Raw genomic sequence first — 18,753 nt, forward strand, 5'->3', positions numbered from 1 at the left:
AGGTATCTGATGATCCGAGCTGTGGTAAAATACCAGAGGCAGGTCCAGGTTTACCCACCTGCCAGATTGTCTGTAATCAATGGAACTGATATTAGCAAAACCCTTCAAAGTTACATTCTTGAGTGTAGCCTGCTTTCACACAATAAGACACAGCAATGCGTGGGATAGGTGATGGGAGTGATGCAAAGCAATCAGAAGTCACAAATCACAAATGTTCATGTTGTGATAAGATTGGATCCCTGTGCGAAACTAAACTGATCTGCGGTTTACTAGCCTAATATGCAGCATACTAACATATTAGGTCTAGTGTATGTGAATGGAGACACTGAAGATTGAAGACTCACTTGCATGCTGTCGCCTACAGGTAGACAAAACCCTTATAGCAGTTATGGGTGAGAGCAACAAGACGTAGCCTATATATGAGACGACATTCTATAAAGTTAGGCATTTCTGAGCATTCTGGTCAATGCCAGTCAGTGGGTGTATGATTGACTTACCATTTACCTGGTCAAAATGAATGGGCCATCTCTCTGCTCAGAGTTCAGTACTGATATCCATCAGAATCTCTTCATTCAGTGAGTCACGTTGATTGATTACTTTTCTTTTCTGTCTACAACTCGCACTTTACCTCACCTGGGGATCCGTCTCAGCAACAAACAGGGGCTAGGAAAACCCATTCCCGTGGGCACATTTTACAAAACAGAGGTGCCCTCCGTAGGCAGTTTCAGAGAACTTGGCCTACGTGGTTCAACAACGACAGCGTCTGTGGTCTGTGTGGTACGCATTTCTACACGTACACAACCCCTTTCTACAGTTTCCAAGGAAAGAGCTCTCAAATGGTCCTGATAATATGTAGGTCTACGTATTGGGGACAAGTGAACCAGTGGTGACTGACTGAGGACTGTGGGCAATGGGACTTTGGCCAGTGGCCTACGCTGCTTTTTGACTTTAGAAGGAGATGAGACTAAATATTTGGTTAGTAACCGGAAATTTACTTTTTGGCATTTGTACTTTTAAAATTACGTAAATATATCGGTCAAAAGCAGTCACCCTGCTAATGTGATCAGTCCTTTTGTTTACAGGTACAATATGATTATGGAATGAAATAAGAATGTGGATATGGCTAGTAACAGAAATATACTTTTTAGCACTTTTAAAATGATCAGAGACATAAATATATGTCATTCTGACCATTGTAAATGGGCTCAACCCTGTATGATTAAGTTGATTTTCCGTCAATGCAATGTATTTTTGTGATGACATACAGAAACAATACTGTAAAAAAAACAAAAAAAACACTAAGACCAAATTGTTTGTCAGATTATGGTATATTCTGTAATACAAAAACATCAAATTCTGAATGAGCACAAAATCACATGCAGATACTGTTTGACAGACATGTTGTAAGGTATAAAAAGGTTTACAACCACAAAAACCACTACACCAGAAAAAGGAACCAAAAAAACAAACAAAAAAATCTGGAGCAACAAAGGATTGAAGTCAAACAATTATTAACACCTTTAAAAATGGTACAAAAGTAAATTGTGGTAAGATTTGTAGCTTTAAATTTTAGTTGAAAGTTAAAACAATATAGGATTTGTTAAATGTATCTACATTTTGACAAAGGTCTTACATGACTCTGCATTCATAAAGAAAATAATGGTCTGACAAAAACCCCAATTCCACCCATTTGAAATGCGTGGATCTTTGATCTAAGGACAGATCACATAAAACAAGGAGACAGTGAAATATTAAAATAGTAAAATAAGCCATCTTTTAAAACACACATACACACCAAAAATGTATGTGTGAAAATCCATGTTAAACTGTGTTCTAGAAGTGTGTACTATTGAAACAAAAAACTACCACATATTACTGAGTTCTATTTTTATATGATCTGGCATGGGCTAGAACAAGCATGATGATTAAGGTGTACTTAATATTACGCTACCAACCAGAACCCTGCTGTCGCCAAATAAACAAACGAAACAAAAAAAAAAAAAACATAGGACAGCAGCATGGATTAAATCGCCTTTACCTTATAACAACAGATTTTATTTCTTTGATTTTTTTTTTCTTTTTTTCTTTTTTTAAATCAAGGGCAGAGACATGTGGGAAGACGGACAAGCAAACAGGAACGAAGTGGTTGTAGGCAGAGGTGCAAGGTGGAATGCCACGGGAGGAATGTGCTCCATCTGCCATGCGGGTGGGCAGCCTCACTGGCCTACTGCTGCGTGCCCTGCTGTGAGCCCTGCGCTCCTTGGGTGCTCTGCTGGTTGCCATAGTTGCCATATTGGTTGTAGTACTGGTTCCACTGGCTCTGGTTCTGGTAATACTGCTGCCATTGCTGTGCATACTGGCATGGGTGGGGGGGGGAAGAGGAAAGCATTGTCATTCAATGTAGGAATTCATTTGTGAATGTTTGATTCAAAGCATTTCAAGGAGCAAAGATGTTGCGACGAGAGATCCTGCTTACCTGCTGATACTGCTGGTTGTAGTTCTGCTGCTGGTTGTATGTCTGTCCAGCGGCTGCTCCTGCTCCTGCTCCTGCCCCTGCTCCAGCTGCTCCAGCTCCTGCTCCTGCTCCAGCTCCTGCTACTGCAGGAGTTTGGCTATAGCTTTGCCCATATCCAGGGTACTGACTATAGCTGCCATAGTTATAACCTTGGTTGTAGCCGCCTTGGTTGTAGCTGCCTTGGTTGTAGCCTTGATTGTAGGACTGTGGCTATGAGAGGAAAAAGAGAATAGCATATTTTACCTCGAGGCAATTGATAGCCATCCAATATGTAAGGATTAACTATAAACCTATATAGGTGTATTACCTGGGACTGGCTATATCCTCCGCTGCTTCCAGTGCTTCCCTTGTTGTAGGGTACCGTGCGATTGTGGTTGTAGCCTCCGCCAGACTGCTGGTTGCGGTTGTAGTTACCACGTCCCCCAGAGCCTCCCTCCCTGTAGTTGTTGCCCCAGCGATTCTGATTGTAGCCTCCACGGTTGTATCCTGTTGGAATGATTACCAAAATCAGTCAAAATCACACACATTTTACAAAACCTCTACTATAACAGCATCTTGTGATTCATCTTCTACTATTACAATATTTCACTCCTCCTTCACTACTCACTAGCACTAGTAAGGGTGGGCAATATGATGATTTCATATATTTCATATTCAATTTTAATTATATAGCGCCAAACAATAACATTGTCTCAAGGCGCTTTACAAAGCCCAGGGATCTATTTCGAAGATGTCCACAATCTACTTTTCAGGCAAATCATAGCGATCATGACATTTTATGTCCTCTACGATACTAATGTATCTAAACCTCACATAAAACTTTGATGGCCAGTGGATTTAGGCTACGATGAATACCAACAGACTGATCTCCTACTAGATGGCTATGCTGGCCAAATGATATGTCTCTTTCAAAGGGGCTCCATCACTATGATGTATGTGTACAGCAATTCAACGTGAACGAGCAGCCATGCTAATAAGGAGCTGGTGCCAATAGGGACCGGGCGTCAGGGGTGTGGCAGTGGGTCGGATATGCAGTCAGATATTTCTCAAAGCCAAGTTATCTGTCAACTTTTTCGGGCAATGGTCGACACTTCCGGAAGTAATACGATAAAACTATTCAAGCACTTTAAAAGGAAGCATCCGAAGGAACATGCAGATCGTGTTTCACTTAGGTTGGTACAACATCCACACCCACCCGTATCGCACGAGGTCCCGAAACGTAAACTGTTATCATTGACCGACGAGTTAGAGCACTCGAAAAAATACAATAAAAGCCGCAGACGATTGAAAGAGGTGACAGAATGTGACCACTTAAGAATACGGTGCCGTTCAAAGCTGTAGACAACGTGGGATTTAAGACACTGATACACACTTAGGTTGTTAGACAGATTGTGGATGAAAAAGAGTGTGAGATGATTTTTTTGGGCAGGTCACCTACCCCGAAGTAGTAGTGCCAACTAATGTAGCGAATACATTTGAAATCTGTCCACACAGCCCTTACCTCCACGGAAGCCACCACCGCCGCCGCCGCCACCGCCACCAGGTCCACCCCTGCTCTGGTAACTGCCCCTACCTCCCTGGGGACCGCCACGGTTGTCATAGCGCTGGAAGCCCCCGCCACGGCCACGGAAGCCTCCGGGGCGGTTGTCAAATCGCTTGTCGGGAGGTGGGCCTGCCTTGCGGCCCTCCTCGTTGTACTGCTTGATGGTGACATCAGCCTCTTCGCGCTGCTGCTCGGCGAATCTCACTTCATCCAGAAACTCGCCCGCATCCGGGAGCACATAGTTGGCTACGGGAGCAGAGGCAGGGACGCAGTGAGGTAGGGGGTACGGCCGTGCCGGCGAGACAAAGAGAAGAACGTGATTACAAACAGTTAAAAAAAGTCAACTGAAAAAACCTGAGTGACTGAGGGAGGCGTGAAAGTGAAAGAGAAAGGAGAGAGGGACGGAAAAAGAGAAAGAGAAACAGACAGAGAAAAAGGAAGGGGGAGGGGGGGAATAAATAGTAGCACAAGAAAGAAGGAATGGCTAGAGGACAGAATGCAGTGTGAGAGCTGGAGCAAACATTACCTTGGAGGGAATAAGGGAAGATTTGCACCAGTTTATTTAAAAATAGAGTAGGGGATTGAAAGGTGGAGGGGTATGGAAAGGAAAATAAAAGTGCCAGACTAAGAGAACAGTTATGAGAGATAGGGGTAGTATGTCACTGCAAATCCATCCTGGCAGAGTTGTAAGACTGGCGGTTATGCCTCTTTCTAATTGCTTTATCGTAATGCCTTTACGTTAGCTGTGTGTTGAATACTGAATTGAAAGCTGTCTCCACAAAGCCGTGTTTCAGATAGCAACATTAGACATATAGATGAGAGGAGTTGCAGGAAATGGAATTAATCAAGAGGGAATGATGAAAGGAGGAAAAAGTAGGAAGAGCTCTTTTATCTGGCAAAAAGGCTAGAACTTAAGGGGCAGAACTGGTGTGTGTGGGGGGGGGGGGGGTCTTCCAAGTTCGAATAAAACAAACAAATAAACAAAAACAAAACAAACATTCATAGCAAAGCAGATCTTGTGTGGTTTTTTGGTTATCCATGGAATTCCTACCTTTCATTTCTAACACAGCATGATCGGGCACATCCTTCCCTTCCTCATCAGTTCGCTTTAACGTTCGCTCTTTTAAATCGTCGTCCGTGGGACAAATTACAATAGCCTTGCGTTGAAAACCTTCAAAAGGACGCATTTTTCGTCTCTGGGCTGATCCATATACATTTGTCTAGCAATGGTGACAAGAAAGAAGTAGAAGCTGTTCATTATTGTTTGCTTTTGTTACGGCTTTGCGTTCCATAGGAGGGAAATTGGATTCCTGCAACGATGAAAGTGAGAGAGTTTTTTTCATGGCTATATTTACTGTTCTGGATTCACTACATGTCGTCTCTCACAACCCCACAGACCTACCTTTTGAGTTGGATACGAGGCACGGCCTCAACCCACTGCATCCACAGGTTTTGAGACTGACATGAGGGGACCCTCTAAGACAAGTTATGGGAATAGCTCTAATGTAGTCAACTTCCCCCAAAAAATACTCTTTTTTTCACTACAAGGCTATCTGCAACACCGGCGAACCTTACTTGGCAATTTACTGAAAACCAGATCTCTATGGTGCCTGCAGCTAAAGTAACATTTAAGTTCACCACACATTCAAACAACACCTAACAAAAACTCACTGAGTAAACTTCACTGCCACATTGTTTCACTGACTGAACGAAGTTAATGGAGTAGCAATCCAAAAGATTAAAACTGTCTGAAGCACCAACACCACCCTATGCCTTACTGCTATGACATCCTGAGCAGGGTCCCCTTACTTACCTTTACTTACCTGTTCCTCACAGGCTCATCAGACCCCAAGACATAGACAAACACTCATAACCTACCTGTGGGTACTTACAGTATCCTTGGAAACCAAAAGCATGTCCTTTTGACCCTACCTACCTTTCAACTTGACCAAAAGGCTCTGGAAAGTTGAAGCAGGTTAGTTTCGTACTTACCTTCAAGTTTGCATTTAAAACACAACATTCAAATGTTCCATATGCTACATATAAAGCTATATTCAAAAACATCAAAGGAGATGTTCGTTTCTTACGGTTACCATAGTAACAGAAGGTATATTTCTTACTCACCAGGCAGTGTTTACTTGTTTTTCAACATCTTACTATTGGACTATAAAGTACAGTGCGGAAAGAACTTTTTCAACAAGACATACAAAAATAAATCCAAAATACTGATGTGTATAAAAAAAAAACATACGAAATTAGCAAATATCCTCATTTCATTTAAGCAAAAAACAAAATGAATGACTTTTCAGCAACATGTTCAGGACAAAGAAAAGGTAGGACAAAGTCTCCAGGGAAACAGATGCTGAACAGTGCCTTTCTCCTGAACTAGAGAGACAGTAGCAGAGAGTGCATTAATGGACGTGTGCAACAGTGGACAGCAGTGGCTGGGACTCAGGGAGTGGGGAGGGGGGCGGAGAGGGGGACAGCTGTGCTGGGGGAAGAGCCTTCGGGGAGGGCAGTACCTGGTCCAGGATGTAGTTGCGCTTCTTGCGGGCGGCGATCTGGATGAGCCTGTTGAGGCACTGTGTGGCCTGTTGGATCAGCACGTCCCAACGGCCGGCGTAGTTCCTCTGACGGCGCAGTCCCATCACCTGAGAGGGGAAACCACCCGGAATTTTATCAAACATGGCATCATTATAATTCCAATATTCCAGTAAGAGCGAATTAACCACGTGGGTTGCATGTTCTACGAGCTCAAGGTCACCTTCATCTTTTCCATGATTGCATTGGTGCCCAAAACGTTGAACTTCTTCTCAGGATGCTCCTGCGCGTACTTCGTGGCCCAAGTGGTCTTCCCAGCACCTGGCAGGCCCACCATCATCAGGATCTGAGGATGGTAATGCAGACGCAATGAAAAAGATCACAATGCCTGATAAGCACTGTAATAACAATACAGTTAACATTTTATGAAATTACTGTCATCACAAGGTGTTTGCAATTGCAACTGCAGTTTTAGCATTGAAAGGAAAAGTTTGCATCAGTTTGTGTTGTAAAGTTACACTTTGATGACCTAACCATGTGATCTGCATGCTGATGAGTGAAGCTCTATCAGATAAATAGACAGCAACAAACTAATCAAAGAGCAACTGTTAGGGAGAGGCAGTACATTCTATTTACCAACATCTGCCTGGCTTTACAAAGGGACTTTTTCTGGAATTAGTGAGAAGAATTCTCTACCTTCCCATCAGAAGACACGAAACAGATACATTAAGACACAGGCATAGTTACGGACAGCTTGAACTGACCTCACACTCAGCCTTGGATGCAGGTCCAATGGTTCCCCGGACCCGGTCCTCCAAAGGTACCTGCTGGATGAAAGTGTAGCCCTCTGGCGGAGGGAAGAATGGCTCTGCCTTCTGGCCAAAGTTGAACTCCACAGCGCAGTTCTTCACCAGCACGTGGGGAAAGAGCGGCCGGTCCGCCAGCTCCTCCTTGGTCGCCGTGAAGCAGACGCCCAGCAACTTACCATTCTTAGAGTAGGACATCTCCACATCACCACCATCAGTCTCAAAGTCCTGCAGATGTGAGGTAGAGACAGGAAGACAGGCTTAGATGTTAACCCATATCCAGTGAGACGTTTCATATACAAGCATGAAAACTGCACAAAATAATAATAATAATAATAATAATAATGTGCTTACTATGAAGCAGCCGATAACATCATTTTCACCAAACTTCTCTCCGAAATCATCAAACTTGCAATTTGAAGATTTCTTTCCAGTGCCACCATATCCATATGAGAATGGCTCTTCACCTGAAAATCAAAACAGAACTGATGAGGGAAGGTTGGAGGTCCAGTTGACACTCACTTTTTCCATAACAGCGGAGATAATGAATGTTAGCGATTCCTAATTCAATGCATGCAACGCTATGGCTCCTCGTATTTATTTAACACTATCTTGTTTATCCTCTAGTGTACAGCATAATTTAGCAGTGAATGGTAGCTCCCTCACCGAGCTGGGTACTGCAGGAGTCCAGGGACCATCCCACTCGCACCACGTGAGGGTCAGGCTCACTCGACGGCAGGTGCTTCACAGAGATCTCCTCATTGATCTACACAGAGAAAACAACATCTCTACCTGGACTCCAGCATTTTCACGCATCTTTCACAGGCACTGTATGCACTCTGGTCATGTTAGGTTAGACAGAAAAGGCGGCGTTACCTTCATCTCATAGCAGACACGGCCCTTGCTGACCCCGTAGGATGTCCGTGCCCCAGCCCAAAGGTAAGCAAAGCCTTCAATGGTGAGAGGGTATCCACTGTATCGGTCACGAGACACCTTAAAGTGCAGGTCGCAGTTGTCTGTTGGGGAAAAATATTGGAATTGTCCATAAGTATGTCCTTCATTGAACTCACACTTGGGGGAAAAAGTAATACACCCAACTACCATAAATATCCAACTAGCGCACACACACAGCATGGCATACATTCCCTAAAGGACACAAATGCTGTATATGAGGGCATGAGGCTTTAAATTAGGATGTTAACATTAAGTATGAAGAGAAGGTTACTTCAGGACTACTAGACTTGAGATTTCAACATCTTTCTGCTCATTACCTTCAAGATTATGTAATCATTAGTGAAATATAAACCCAATTACAGACTATTTGAGACATGGAGACCCGCCAAATAAAACAGCATCAGTACCAAAAGCATATCATTTTTGAAAACCAAACAAATACCCCCAAATCTAAGCCAAAGCACCCTAACCCTATTTGGAACTTCAAATATTCCAATCCCTTTTACCGCTAAACCCTTTAAGTTGCAAATGAGACTTCAGAGATGACCCTAATAGACCGTTTTGCCTCAGAAACATTCTTATCAATGGCCGACACAGCCTATTAATTACAGGCGCTCAAAGGTTAAGTTCTTTTGTTTGACAAGCAGATATATTAGTCACTGACAGGACAAGCAGTAATATGTTCTCTTATCTAGAACCTCAGACCCAAGATTAGATTTTGCATGCATTTTTAAACACTCCTAGCTATTTGGGATCAGTAAGACCTGCATAAGTATAAAGCATACAAGCATTATCTTTGAACAGGAGGAAGTTTTGGTATGAAGTCCTGGTATGACACAATAAAGGTATGACACAATAAAGTCACCAGTGTGTAGAAAAGTATAAACTGTTTCAACAGAACAAAAGTGCCAACAGTGTGGACGGGCGTTTATGTGCATGCGTGTTAAGGCGAGTGAGTGTGTGTGTAATCGATGCAAAAACAATGCAAATGTTTTTCTGCAAAGCCTTTGCGATCTGTTTGCACAAGAAGACATTGCCGATGATACACTGCACTCTGGGCTTCCCTGAGCAGCCCTTTCATCTGCAGCGCATTGGGTTTTTCAGGCCAACCATCTCTGGAAGATGATTTGCAGCAGTCGTGGAAACTCCAACCAACTATTGGCTAAAGCAAGATCTGTGAAGTGCATCAGCATTCGTACTGTCCACTTCTTGGTTCTGACACTCATAGGCTAGCAGCTCATCATCCTATCCAACAGGTCAACCCTACCCATCTTTAAACTGTACTCCAGCACAACACTTGGTCATTTGACAACCATATAGTGCTTCTCTGTTTTGGACCATCCCTGGCAGACATGCTCTGGATGGAGTAAATAGACTAATGTGTACAGACAAATGTTATTTAAAATCATCTTTAGTTCATTTGTGTACCAAGTAGTATCTACTGAGAGGTTTTTTTTCATACTCAGTTGAAAAGATGAGTACTGTACGATGACGTAGGCCTACGATGATTAATGGGGCACTGCCACTGCAAACACATGCAAAACATAATGCAGCAAAATAATTGTTTTATCTCAATCAAAATCTTGATCATAATTGTTGGATGCCGTAATTGAAATGTGATTAATCGCCCATCCCTACATATTAGGACATCAGGTCTTTACCCCGAATGTGTTTGACCTTGGCTGTGACCTATAGACTTCAGTGACTAGTGCTGCAGATTGTGCATCCAAATGAGTCTTTACCTTCTCCAGGAATCAAATTATGAATCATGCAACCAAAACATCAAAGCCAACATCCCATGCATCGGCCAAATAGTTTAAACTTACAGGTATCGACAGCTGCAAGGGTATCATCAAAGTCTTCCTCCTCTTCCTCCGCTGGTGGCTGAGGGGAGCGTGCTCTGGGGAGTCAGTGATGATTAAGTACAATCAGCGATGGAGAACATAACTGTGGAACACAATATCTGTGGTAGAATCAAGGGTATGAACACATACCTCTTGTCCTCACGATGCTCATAATAGCCATAACCACGGCTTTCCTCGTATGGCCTTTTGCGGTTGTAAGATCCATATCGGTCATCCTCTCCTTTAGCTTGGGATCCTTGGTCATCCTGCATAGCTTCCCATTCATTACCAGGCTCTGCTGCTGGTTGTTCTTGCTCTTTCTCTTTCTCCTGCTCCTGCTTTTCCTCCTCCTCCTGCTTCTGTTCTTCTTCCGCCTCCTCATCATCTTCTTTCTTGAGAGCATCTTTCATTTCAATTTCTTTTGAACAATCAAGAAGACAGTGCTGTTAGATATTCTGTACCACTTTCATTGACAAATGTGACTACAAAATTTTTTTTTTTTTTTTTTTTACACAAGAAGCCCTTAATAGGCCAAATATTTAGGCTAAACTCACCAGGGGCAGTTTCAGCTTGTTCCTCGAGCTCAGGTTCCTCTGCTGGAGTCTCGGACTTCTGTGCCATGGGCTCTGCTATTTCTGCCTCTTGATAGTCCTCCTTCAAGTCGGGCTTCTCATTGCTCTGCTGCACCACTGGCTCCTCATAGGCCTTCTTCCCAGGGGGCTCCTCATACTCCTGCTTCACCTCTGGCTCGTCGTACTGCTGCTTGGTCTGAGGTTCCTCGTACGCCGGCTTGCCGTACATCTGCCCCATCTGGTGTTGCCCACTCATGGGTGGCTCCAGGGTATCCGAGGCGAAGTCGCCAATCCCATATCCATCCCCAGCTGCATCGTCTGCATTCTCCTCGGAGTTACTGTCGCCATCATCGGCATCGGCTTCTCCGTCTCCTTGCCCGACCATCTGTCCTCCGTTCTCATCCTCGTCGGACTGTTGGTCTGGATCGTCATCTGGCTCCTCCCCTTCAAACTCTGCAAACCGGCGAAACAGTTAACTACATTTCAATTCGACAAACTAGCATCACCAGCTCCGTGCCAAACACGTTGGAAATACTAACAGATCCTCATATCGCAGGTAAACTGTTAGCACCAGTGAGTTAGCTGGGTCACGTTGCAATACACGAGACCAGCTCGATGTCATAATCTCTAATCCTACCATTATTTGCTCTACATTACACAAACTAGGATGCACCGACTTTTTAGATTTGCATCCCAAACGTACACAGTTACACAACATATGCATAAAAATAACATGCGTTTACCTTCATCTTGATAAGACTCGGCTGCTCCCGCCTCGTCTCCGACATCATAATCTCCCTTGTCGGCCGGTGGCCCGCCCCCTAAACCAGCAGCCTCGGCCTGTATTGCCGCTTGTAAGCGATCGACGAGATCCGCCTTTAAGCCTCGAGTTTCGAGGCCACGACGCTGAAGCTCCTCTTTCAGCTCGTTCACTTTGAGCTTCTTCACGTTAACTCCACTCATGTTGCACGAAATTAAATGTTGCACTGTATTCTCCGGGGTCACAACCTTCAACAAGAATTAAAATGATGTTAGAAATCTAGGATGGAGAAATCGTATGAGATATGAATGGCCCTGCTAACAAGGTGGCTAGCTAGCTAGCGATAGCTAATTTAGCAAAATAGCCAAGGATAGCCTATAATTGAAATACCTTATTCCAACCGGCACTAGGTTTTACAAATAGCTAGTTGTCTGTCTTTTTGAGCTTGCAAAAATAAAAAGCACGTAAGTGGCCTGTTGACTGGCAATGCTTTCTGGCGGTTAATCCGTAACGATGGCTGGCTATTTACGTTAGCTAGGTAGCTAGCTAGCTAGCTAGCGATATAACGCTAGCTGGTAACGACCGTAGTCTGCAGTTTACTCTAACCAACCTTAGTCCATAGCTTCAATAGTGATACGAGGCAATAGTCCAAAAGCCGTTAAATCACATTAATACTTGTATTAAAAAGCCAACACTTCACAATAGTAGCACATACCTTTACGTTATTCCCCTTCCACTAGCAAATGTTTTGGTGTCCTTCTGTGCAAAATGGACGGTGACTGAGCTAGCTTGCTATTTCCGCGACCCAGAGCCAGCATCAGCATTCTTCATGCGAGCTTGTGATTGGTTAGCCTTACTGTCCGTCTATAAACTACGGTTACAGTGTATCCAATTGTACTTGCCTGGACGCTTCAGTTTTTTTTTAAATTTGATTGGTAGCCTTCAATAAAGTACAGCAGGCCAATGTCGTCCTCGATTTTCACAGCAAATAACAAACGTTTGATTGCATCCGGTTAAATTAAGTGTTAGATAGCTATAGGGGCAAAACCATAATTTCCCAGTCAAACAGTAGTCACAGACCACGAATGCAAACATCTGAATTTAGTGGTTAGTAAAACACTGAACGTACACAATATAGCATGCATTGTATATGTTTAAATATGCCACATAAGCATGTCTGACTTGTTTGTTTGATGGGGTTCAAAAGTGCAAAATAATCATATATTTAAATGTGCAGTAGGAAGTCTATTTTTTGCTTTCAAAAAGATACAAAATAAGTGTGGCCTTTAAATACAGTCCGCGATTCAGCGAATTGCTCCTCATAGTCCTTTAGCTGGTCATTCGGTGTTTGCGCTAAATACCCTACCGATACTCTGGTGTGGCCATATCAGGTGGAGTGTGTGCGTGTTTGCTGAAAAGGGGCGCGTTGTTTTTACCAATGGTTTACGCGCCGTGTTTTTGTTTTCACGCATGCACTATGGGCATTCGTGACTTATGTTTATATTCACTTTAACACCGTGGCGGCTTGGGAGGCAGGGAGGCGTCTTGGCAGTGCATTGCCATTAGAGTAAGTTAGTAGGTGCAGATTGCCATAAGAGTACGTAAGTTGTGCAGTTTTCTTGTCGATGAATAAGCTATTTTCTCTAGCCTATTTTGTCCGTCTTGTACATATTTGTTATTATGATGTAACAGTGGTTCCCAAACTTTTCATTTCATCAACCAGTTCAACTTTAATATTGTAGTGTGCAAGGGAGTAACACGCTTCTGTATGATATGTAATGTAGCTCCCAGAATGCTGTGTGGACGTACAAGTGATCGAATTTAAAATGTAGATCATGTTTTCTTTTTGTGTCTCATGTTAGTGTGCATTACTGTTATCATTTTAGTCCGTCTTTGCTATTCGTTATTGCTCTTGTTTCCCTATGGTCAATTAACGCATTCGACAGGTTGTTTTTGTGCTGCACTGGGCCAAAGTGTTGCACGACTTTTATTTAAATGGGGCTACACCGCTTTCAGTACAACACCCAGTATAACACTTCCTGCACAGAGGAAAACTAGCGTGCAGCTAAGTGCACCACTGTCACGTGATCAATAATAATGGGCGGCGTGAACGAATCTATCAGTCAAAACCCCAGAGCAGGCCAGCCAAAGTGCACCCGGGTCCCTGGCGGCAGCCCTATCCAAAGCAGAGCAAGTGAAACACATTTTGCGGTCCCCTGGCATGAAGCACTAAGTCTGGCAGGCCAACCTGGAGTAGAGCAAGGAAAAAGGAGAAGCGATCTGGGCAATCTGAAGGGTGCTGGTGTTATGGAAACAAGGGCATGTCGCACAACCATTGCATAGTATCAGAGCCCCGCAACCCAGCACCTCACCTCAGCCACTGTCAAACTGCGAGTGATGCGACAGCCAGAGGACTGTTGCCCACGAACATCCCTACCCCCACCCACCCATCGCCGTGCCGCCAACAGCACAGGGGTCTTCCACACCACACCATGGCTGCTGCTGTGGTCCGCCACGCCCATGCCGATGATCTGTAGCAGCGAAGTTATGAGGGCCTGGAGGTGAACCAGAGATGGACGCTGCATGCACTACTGGAGCACTTCATCGACATCTTTGTAGCCAGAGATGAAGACTGCATGCGCGCCAACCAGCCCTTTGGGCCGCGCCCTCCATTCTAGTCAAGAAGAAAGATGGTTCCTGGCATTTCTGTGTCGCTGCCTCAATAAAGTCACTCGTAAAGACTCGGTTTCAGCGGTTTCAGCAGCAGCAGTCTCCAGACCCCAGTGGTGGAAAGCAGTGACAGCAGCCTCCAGCCTCCTGACTCCAGTGACAGCGAGCAGTGGCAGCAGCTTCCAGCTTCCAGTGGCAGCGAGCAGTGGCAGCAGCTTCCAGACTCCAGTGACAGCGATTTTTGCATTTTTATTAAATTGTTCTTTATATGGATACTGAATGTTGTGAACTGAAATATGTGAGGAGTTATCCTCTACGCTGTCAAAAGAAATCAGTTATGAAAGATATAGCTGCCTTGTCTTCACTGCTTTTAGTCCAAAGAAGTCAGCTCTGCTCCATGCTACTTCAGTGGCTTCTTCATAAGGAGGATTCTGCTCCATAGACATGATAGATATGCAACCAGAGTAAGCTACAGATAACAGGTGGTTGAGACATTGAAAAGAACTTTGAGACTATCAATACTTTTCGCATTGTACACAACATTGATCTCCTGAAATGTGAACTATTTGGACAATGAAGGAGCTCGATTTTTACCATCTGATAAAATAAAAAAGATCCAATTTCCGGGAAAAGTGAGCTTTTTCGTGACAACAGTATTGTTTACAATTTGTAAGCCTCTAAAAAAGCTCTGCCATTGGCTGAAATCTTATTATATTCACATTCTGAATAAATTAGTGAGGAGCTCTTGAAGAGGTACATGGCTATACCAAACATGATGTCATCAGACCCAGGAAAACTTTTGCTCTGACAAAGCAGGTATCTGACCGAAAATCCAATCATTTCCTAGACAAAACTTTAACACTGGCACATTTATAGGTCCTACAAAGTCATATTTATTGGTTGTCTTACAGTGTAGTATTTTTTAGATGGATATATTATTATTATTATAAATTAAGGAATGTATTTACAGAAAATAAACCGTATGCAGATCATTTTTAGACGCACTCTCCTCTCAAGTCACATTAGTAGTTCTCATTAATGCTGAGTATAGGTGAGTTGTGTTGCCTACACTAATAATAGCCTATTTATATGCTCACGGCAAGCAGAAAAAGGCTGAACTTTGAGTTAGTCATTGCAAACAACACAGGAGAAACTCACAAAACCTGAAATTCTACATCATTTACACTTGATGTTGCCTATTCATAGATCGAAACCTAATTGTCCCAGGGAGAGCTGTGGCTATTCAGAACGATAATGTTTTGGTATGATTAGAACCGCCCCCAATAACTGCATTTAATTGCAAGTAAGTAACCGGTACCATGTTCAATTTCCCACGTTTATAAAAAAAATACTTTCATGAAGATTAGAGAGACGATTTTGTAGAGAAGTCTGCATCTTTCAACATCCATTGTAGCAGAGCTTGTAGCAGAGCTTGACTGCTTCGATGTGACAGGCGCGCAGACGCAATGCGGCTACATATAACAGCGACCAATAAGGTATCTACCTCTCTATATCTATGGTAGGTGACCATCAAACAAGTGATAGAGCCGATTCTAAACTCTTTAGAAATTATCTGGCATAACCAAATTACCTTATTACGTCTCTGGTATTACCACACCCACGTTGAGACTGTTCTGGGATCGATTAGTCAGACCTAGAACACATAGACCATAAACAACAGTGGAAAGATTTCGTTTTACAAGTGAGACGTTTCTCAAGCAGCATATATAGTTCTGGGCCTGCAATATGGAGAGGAATACCTCGACTGTGTATGCCATACATACTCTTGGGTGAGTTGGGAAGAACTGGATAGGGTAGTATCTAGTTGGGTAGATAGCTAGAAATGCAAAAACCGAACGGGGGTATCATAATGAATACTCGATTTGTAGGACAGCGAGTTTAGCTTTTAACATTAGAATTTACCATAGGATTTCAGATAATCTGCACTATGTTTACAACATAGATCGTTGTTTTTTCTGACCTAATCTTCAAACGTTGACCTCGTGAGCTGTCTTACGGGCATAGAATGACAACTTTGTTGTTGTAAAAGTATTTTTCACGTTGCTTTGGAGGAAGGCCTATAATCTTATCTGAAATGCCTCACACAGGTATCATGGGAGGGCGTGTATTAGCAAATGTACGTGTGATGAGCTTCCGTGTCCACTAATCACATGGCTGGTGTCAGAACTGAAATCATCTTCCCCTGATGCTGAAAGTAAACTTTTTAAACCCCAATATACTTATCATTTTGGCATGTCAAACATATGTCAGCTCAACTGTGCAGTGCAATTGATAATCTCTTGCCTCTTTATCCCAGGGAAGACAATCACTGGAACTGTTCTTGCAGGGGACCTGAGGGCATTTCTTAAAGAGATGTCCTGTCCATACACTGCATTAATTTCAGAGACACTGACTCCAGCCAATGTCAACCGTATCACTGGTGAGGAAGCTTGGAAGCAGGTGGAAAGTTTGAACATCCGTTAAAGGCTTAAAATGGAAGAGGTAAAGACCTTTGTCCCTTGTGGTGATGCTATGTAATCCATTCATTTCAGAATTCCTGGTGTCAGAGCTACAAGCTGCTTACATGATTATGTACAAAGAAAACCACCCAGAGGATATAGAAGTATGTAGTGAATCTGGGAAAGACAGAAGAGAGGAAATACAAGATGAAGCAGAGATTGTGGGACAGATTGAATCATTTGTAGAACAAGATGAGAGACTGGATGAGGAGACAGACAAAACCAAGAGGGAGTTGTCTCTACTCCTTGAGGCCCTACATATGGATGCATCTTCCAACCTTATTGATGTTCAGGATCAGGTGGGAGAAACAGTCCACAGTAGACTTTGCGAAAGGTTCAGGCCGCGATTCTAATCCAATATACTTTTGGTCATTTCCCCACATAGTCCTCTAGCTGTGCATTGTGTGTGTGCGCTCAGAAAAGCCAGGTGTTTGTATACAGTCCTAGCTCTGTAAATGGGAAGCAAACAAAGTGGCTCAGACCAAACAGAACACTATTCCAATCCTATTTCTAATCAACAACATTGCAGGAAGAGCACTGAAGGATGGGGTGTATTTGATTGGCTGTTTAGATTAAATATCAACCAGCTTTCACCAGAATCGTGGACTGAACCTTTAATCTGCAGTTATTATTAAAGAATTTAGCTTGACCAACAGAACTTATTCTTTTTTAAGATACTTACTGACCACATTAGTACCTCTAATGCATTGCGGTCTTCTCCATACTGACTTGTAGCACATTCTTTCAATATTCTTTCACCATATTAGGTGAAATCATCTTTAACTCAGTTGCCAGGGGGTGATATTCCAAAGCCATTGCTGAATGCTGAACTGAATTCTGATCAGTGGGTATGCTATATAACTACATATTGGAACTTGATGTTAAATTACAAGGATATTGTACTGACTGCACTTACTTGTTATTTAACTACTTCTAATGACTTACTCTTTATTCTTTTTATTCACCTGCTCAGAAACAGTTAAAAAAAATGACTGAAGCTCTTGCTAAAGACTACAGATGTCGGCGACAAATGATGATCAAACGATTTGAAGTCACTCTTCAGTCATTTACCTGGGGGGAGAGGGGAAAGGTACAGTGTGAAGTGCGTTACTTTGGTCAATCCTTAGCACACATCTATAATCATTAGCTGTAAAGACATGAAAAGTTGATCAAAAGGTATTTGTAATCATTAGAGTTGAGCAATGACCTGAAATTGACAACTGTGCTTAGCATTGTAGCCCTAGAAAGGCATGTGGTGTCTTGGTTTAACACAGTTTAACTGAACACCTCAGGAACGAGCACAAGTGGTGTCGTCTATGCCTCCCCTCTTACTGTCATCTGGTGACACCTGCGTGTCCCTCTCCCTACTGCTGGCAGCTAGAGAGGATCAGTCACGAATACTGCCGGTCAGGGCAGGACCCTCCACAGCAGTCCATAAGGTACTGTCACACCATCCAGACTTGCGATATTCATTTATGGATGTTTATGAATTCATGAATATTTGTCAAAATCCATGTACCTGATAATGATGTGTGTGTTTGAAGGTCTTGATGGGAGGCGTACCCGATAGAGGTGGGAGACCTGGAGACCTGGAGCCCCCTATGCCAGATTGGAAGAGAGAGAGGGCACATGGGGATAATTCACAAAGAAGATTCAGACCCAGTAAGAAGAGTCGGAAATAACAAAAAGGAAGGAAAGGCCATTATGTTTGAAAGGAGAAACATTCCAATTTATGTTTATGATAATAATAATGAGATATTTTTGACAATATAGTTATGTTTAAAATTAAGGATTGTGCCATGTACTTAATGGTAGCTAAAATCTCTCTTTTTGTTTGACATGTCAGGGGACGTGAAGCATTTTTTTTCTTAAAATTTTCTTTGAATTGACTACCATTTTATATACATTTCTTTATTGTACATTTCAATTAAATATATTGATTGTATATAAGTGTGAGAGAAATCCTTCTAAAAAAACTACTTATTACATCTTAATAGATGAAGCCTGATGAAGTGATGCCATGCATATG

At 42.9% G+C, this 18,753-nt stretch overlaps 2 protein-coding genes across 2 annotated transcripts; one reads left to right on the forward strand and one right to left on the reverse strand.

The window, feature by feature from the left end:
• Nucleotides 1-1,309: 1,309 nt before the first annotated feature.
• On the reverse strand, nt 1,310-12,357 carry hnrnpul1l (heterogeneous nuclear ribonucleoprotein U-like 1 like). Its single transcript, XM_012821998.2, has 16 exons — nt 12,251-12,357; nt 11,519-11,783; nt 10,758-11,228; nt 10,354-10,621; nt 10,186-10,259; nt 8,282-8,421; nt 8,072-8,171; nt 7,760-7,872; nt 7,364-7,633; nt 6,823-6,945; nt 6,581-6,709; nt 5,110-5,278; nt 4,017-4,304; nt 2,823-3,001; nt 2,477-2,725; nt 1,310-2,356 (listed from the first exon to the last, which is right to left on the reverse strand). Exons 2-16 carry the CDS (start codon nt 11,736-11,738, stop codon nt 2,225-2,227), a joined length of 2,925 nt encoding a protein of 974 aa, XP_012677452.2. The 5' UTR covers nt 11,739-11,783; nt 12,251-12,357; the 3' UTR covers nt 1,310-2,224.
• A 3,336-nt stretch (nt 12,358-15,693) lies between these two features.
• On the forward strand, nt 15,694-18,669 carry im:7138535 (uncharacterized protein LOC797998 homolog). Its single transcript, XM_012821963.3, has 8 exons — nt 15,694-15,995; nt 16,314-16,420; nt 16,523-16,645; nt 16,758-17,023; nt 17,492-17,572; nt 17,698-17,814; nt 18,017-18,163; nt 18,269-18,669. Exons 1-8 carry the CDS (start codon nt 15,952-15,954, stop codon nt 18,404-18,406), a joined length of 1,023 nt encoding a protein of 340 aa, XP_012677417.2. The 5' UTR covers nt 15,694-15,951; the 3' UTR covers nt 18,407-18,669.
• Nucleotides 18,670-18,753: the final 84 nt, after the last annotated feature.

The sequence above is a fragment of the Clupea harengus genome, chromosome 8 (assembly GCF_900700415.2).
Source record: "Clupea harengus chromosome 8, Ch_v2.0.2, whole genome shotgun sequence".
Classification (NCBI taxonomy): Eukaryota; Metazoa; Chordata; class Actinopteri; order Clupeiformes; family Clupeidae; genus Clupea; species Clupea harengus.

Coding starts and splice junctions, on each gene's coding strand:
- im:7138535 (XM_012821963.3), top strand. CDS start 15,952: ATGGAGAGGAATACCTCGACTGTGTATGCCATACATACTCTTGG. Junction 15,996..16,313: donor TATGCCATACATACTCTTGG/GTGAGTTGGGAA, acceptor TGCCTCACACAG/GTATCATGGGAGGGCGTGTA. Junction 17,024..17,491: donor TTATTGATGTTCAGGATCAG/GTGGGAGAAACA, acceptor TCACCATATTAG/GTGAAATCATCTTTAACTCA.
- hnrnpul1l (XM_012821998.2), bottom strand. CDS start 11,738: ATGAGTGGAGTTAACGTGAAGAAGCTCAAAGTGAACGAGCTGAAAGAG. Junction 10,622..10,757: donor ACAAGCTGAAACTGCCCCTG/GTGAGTTTAGCC, acceptor ATTGTTCAAAAG/AAATTGAAATGAAAGATGCT. Junction 10,260..10,353: donor GAGCATCGTGAGGACAAGAG/GTATGTGTTCAT, acceptor CTGACTCCCCAG/AGCACGCTCCCCTCAGCCAC.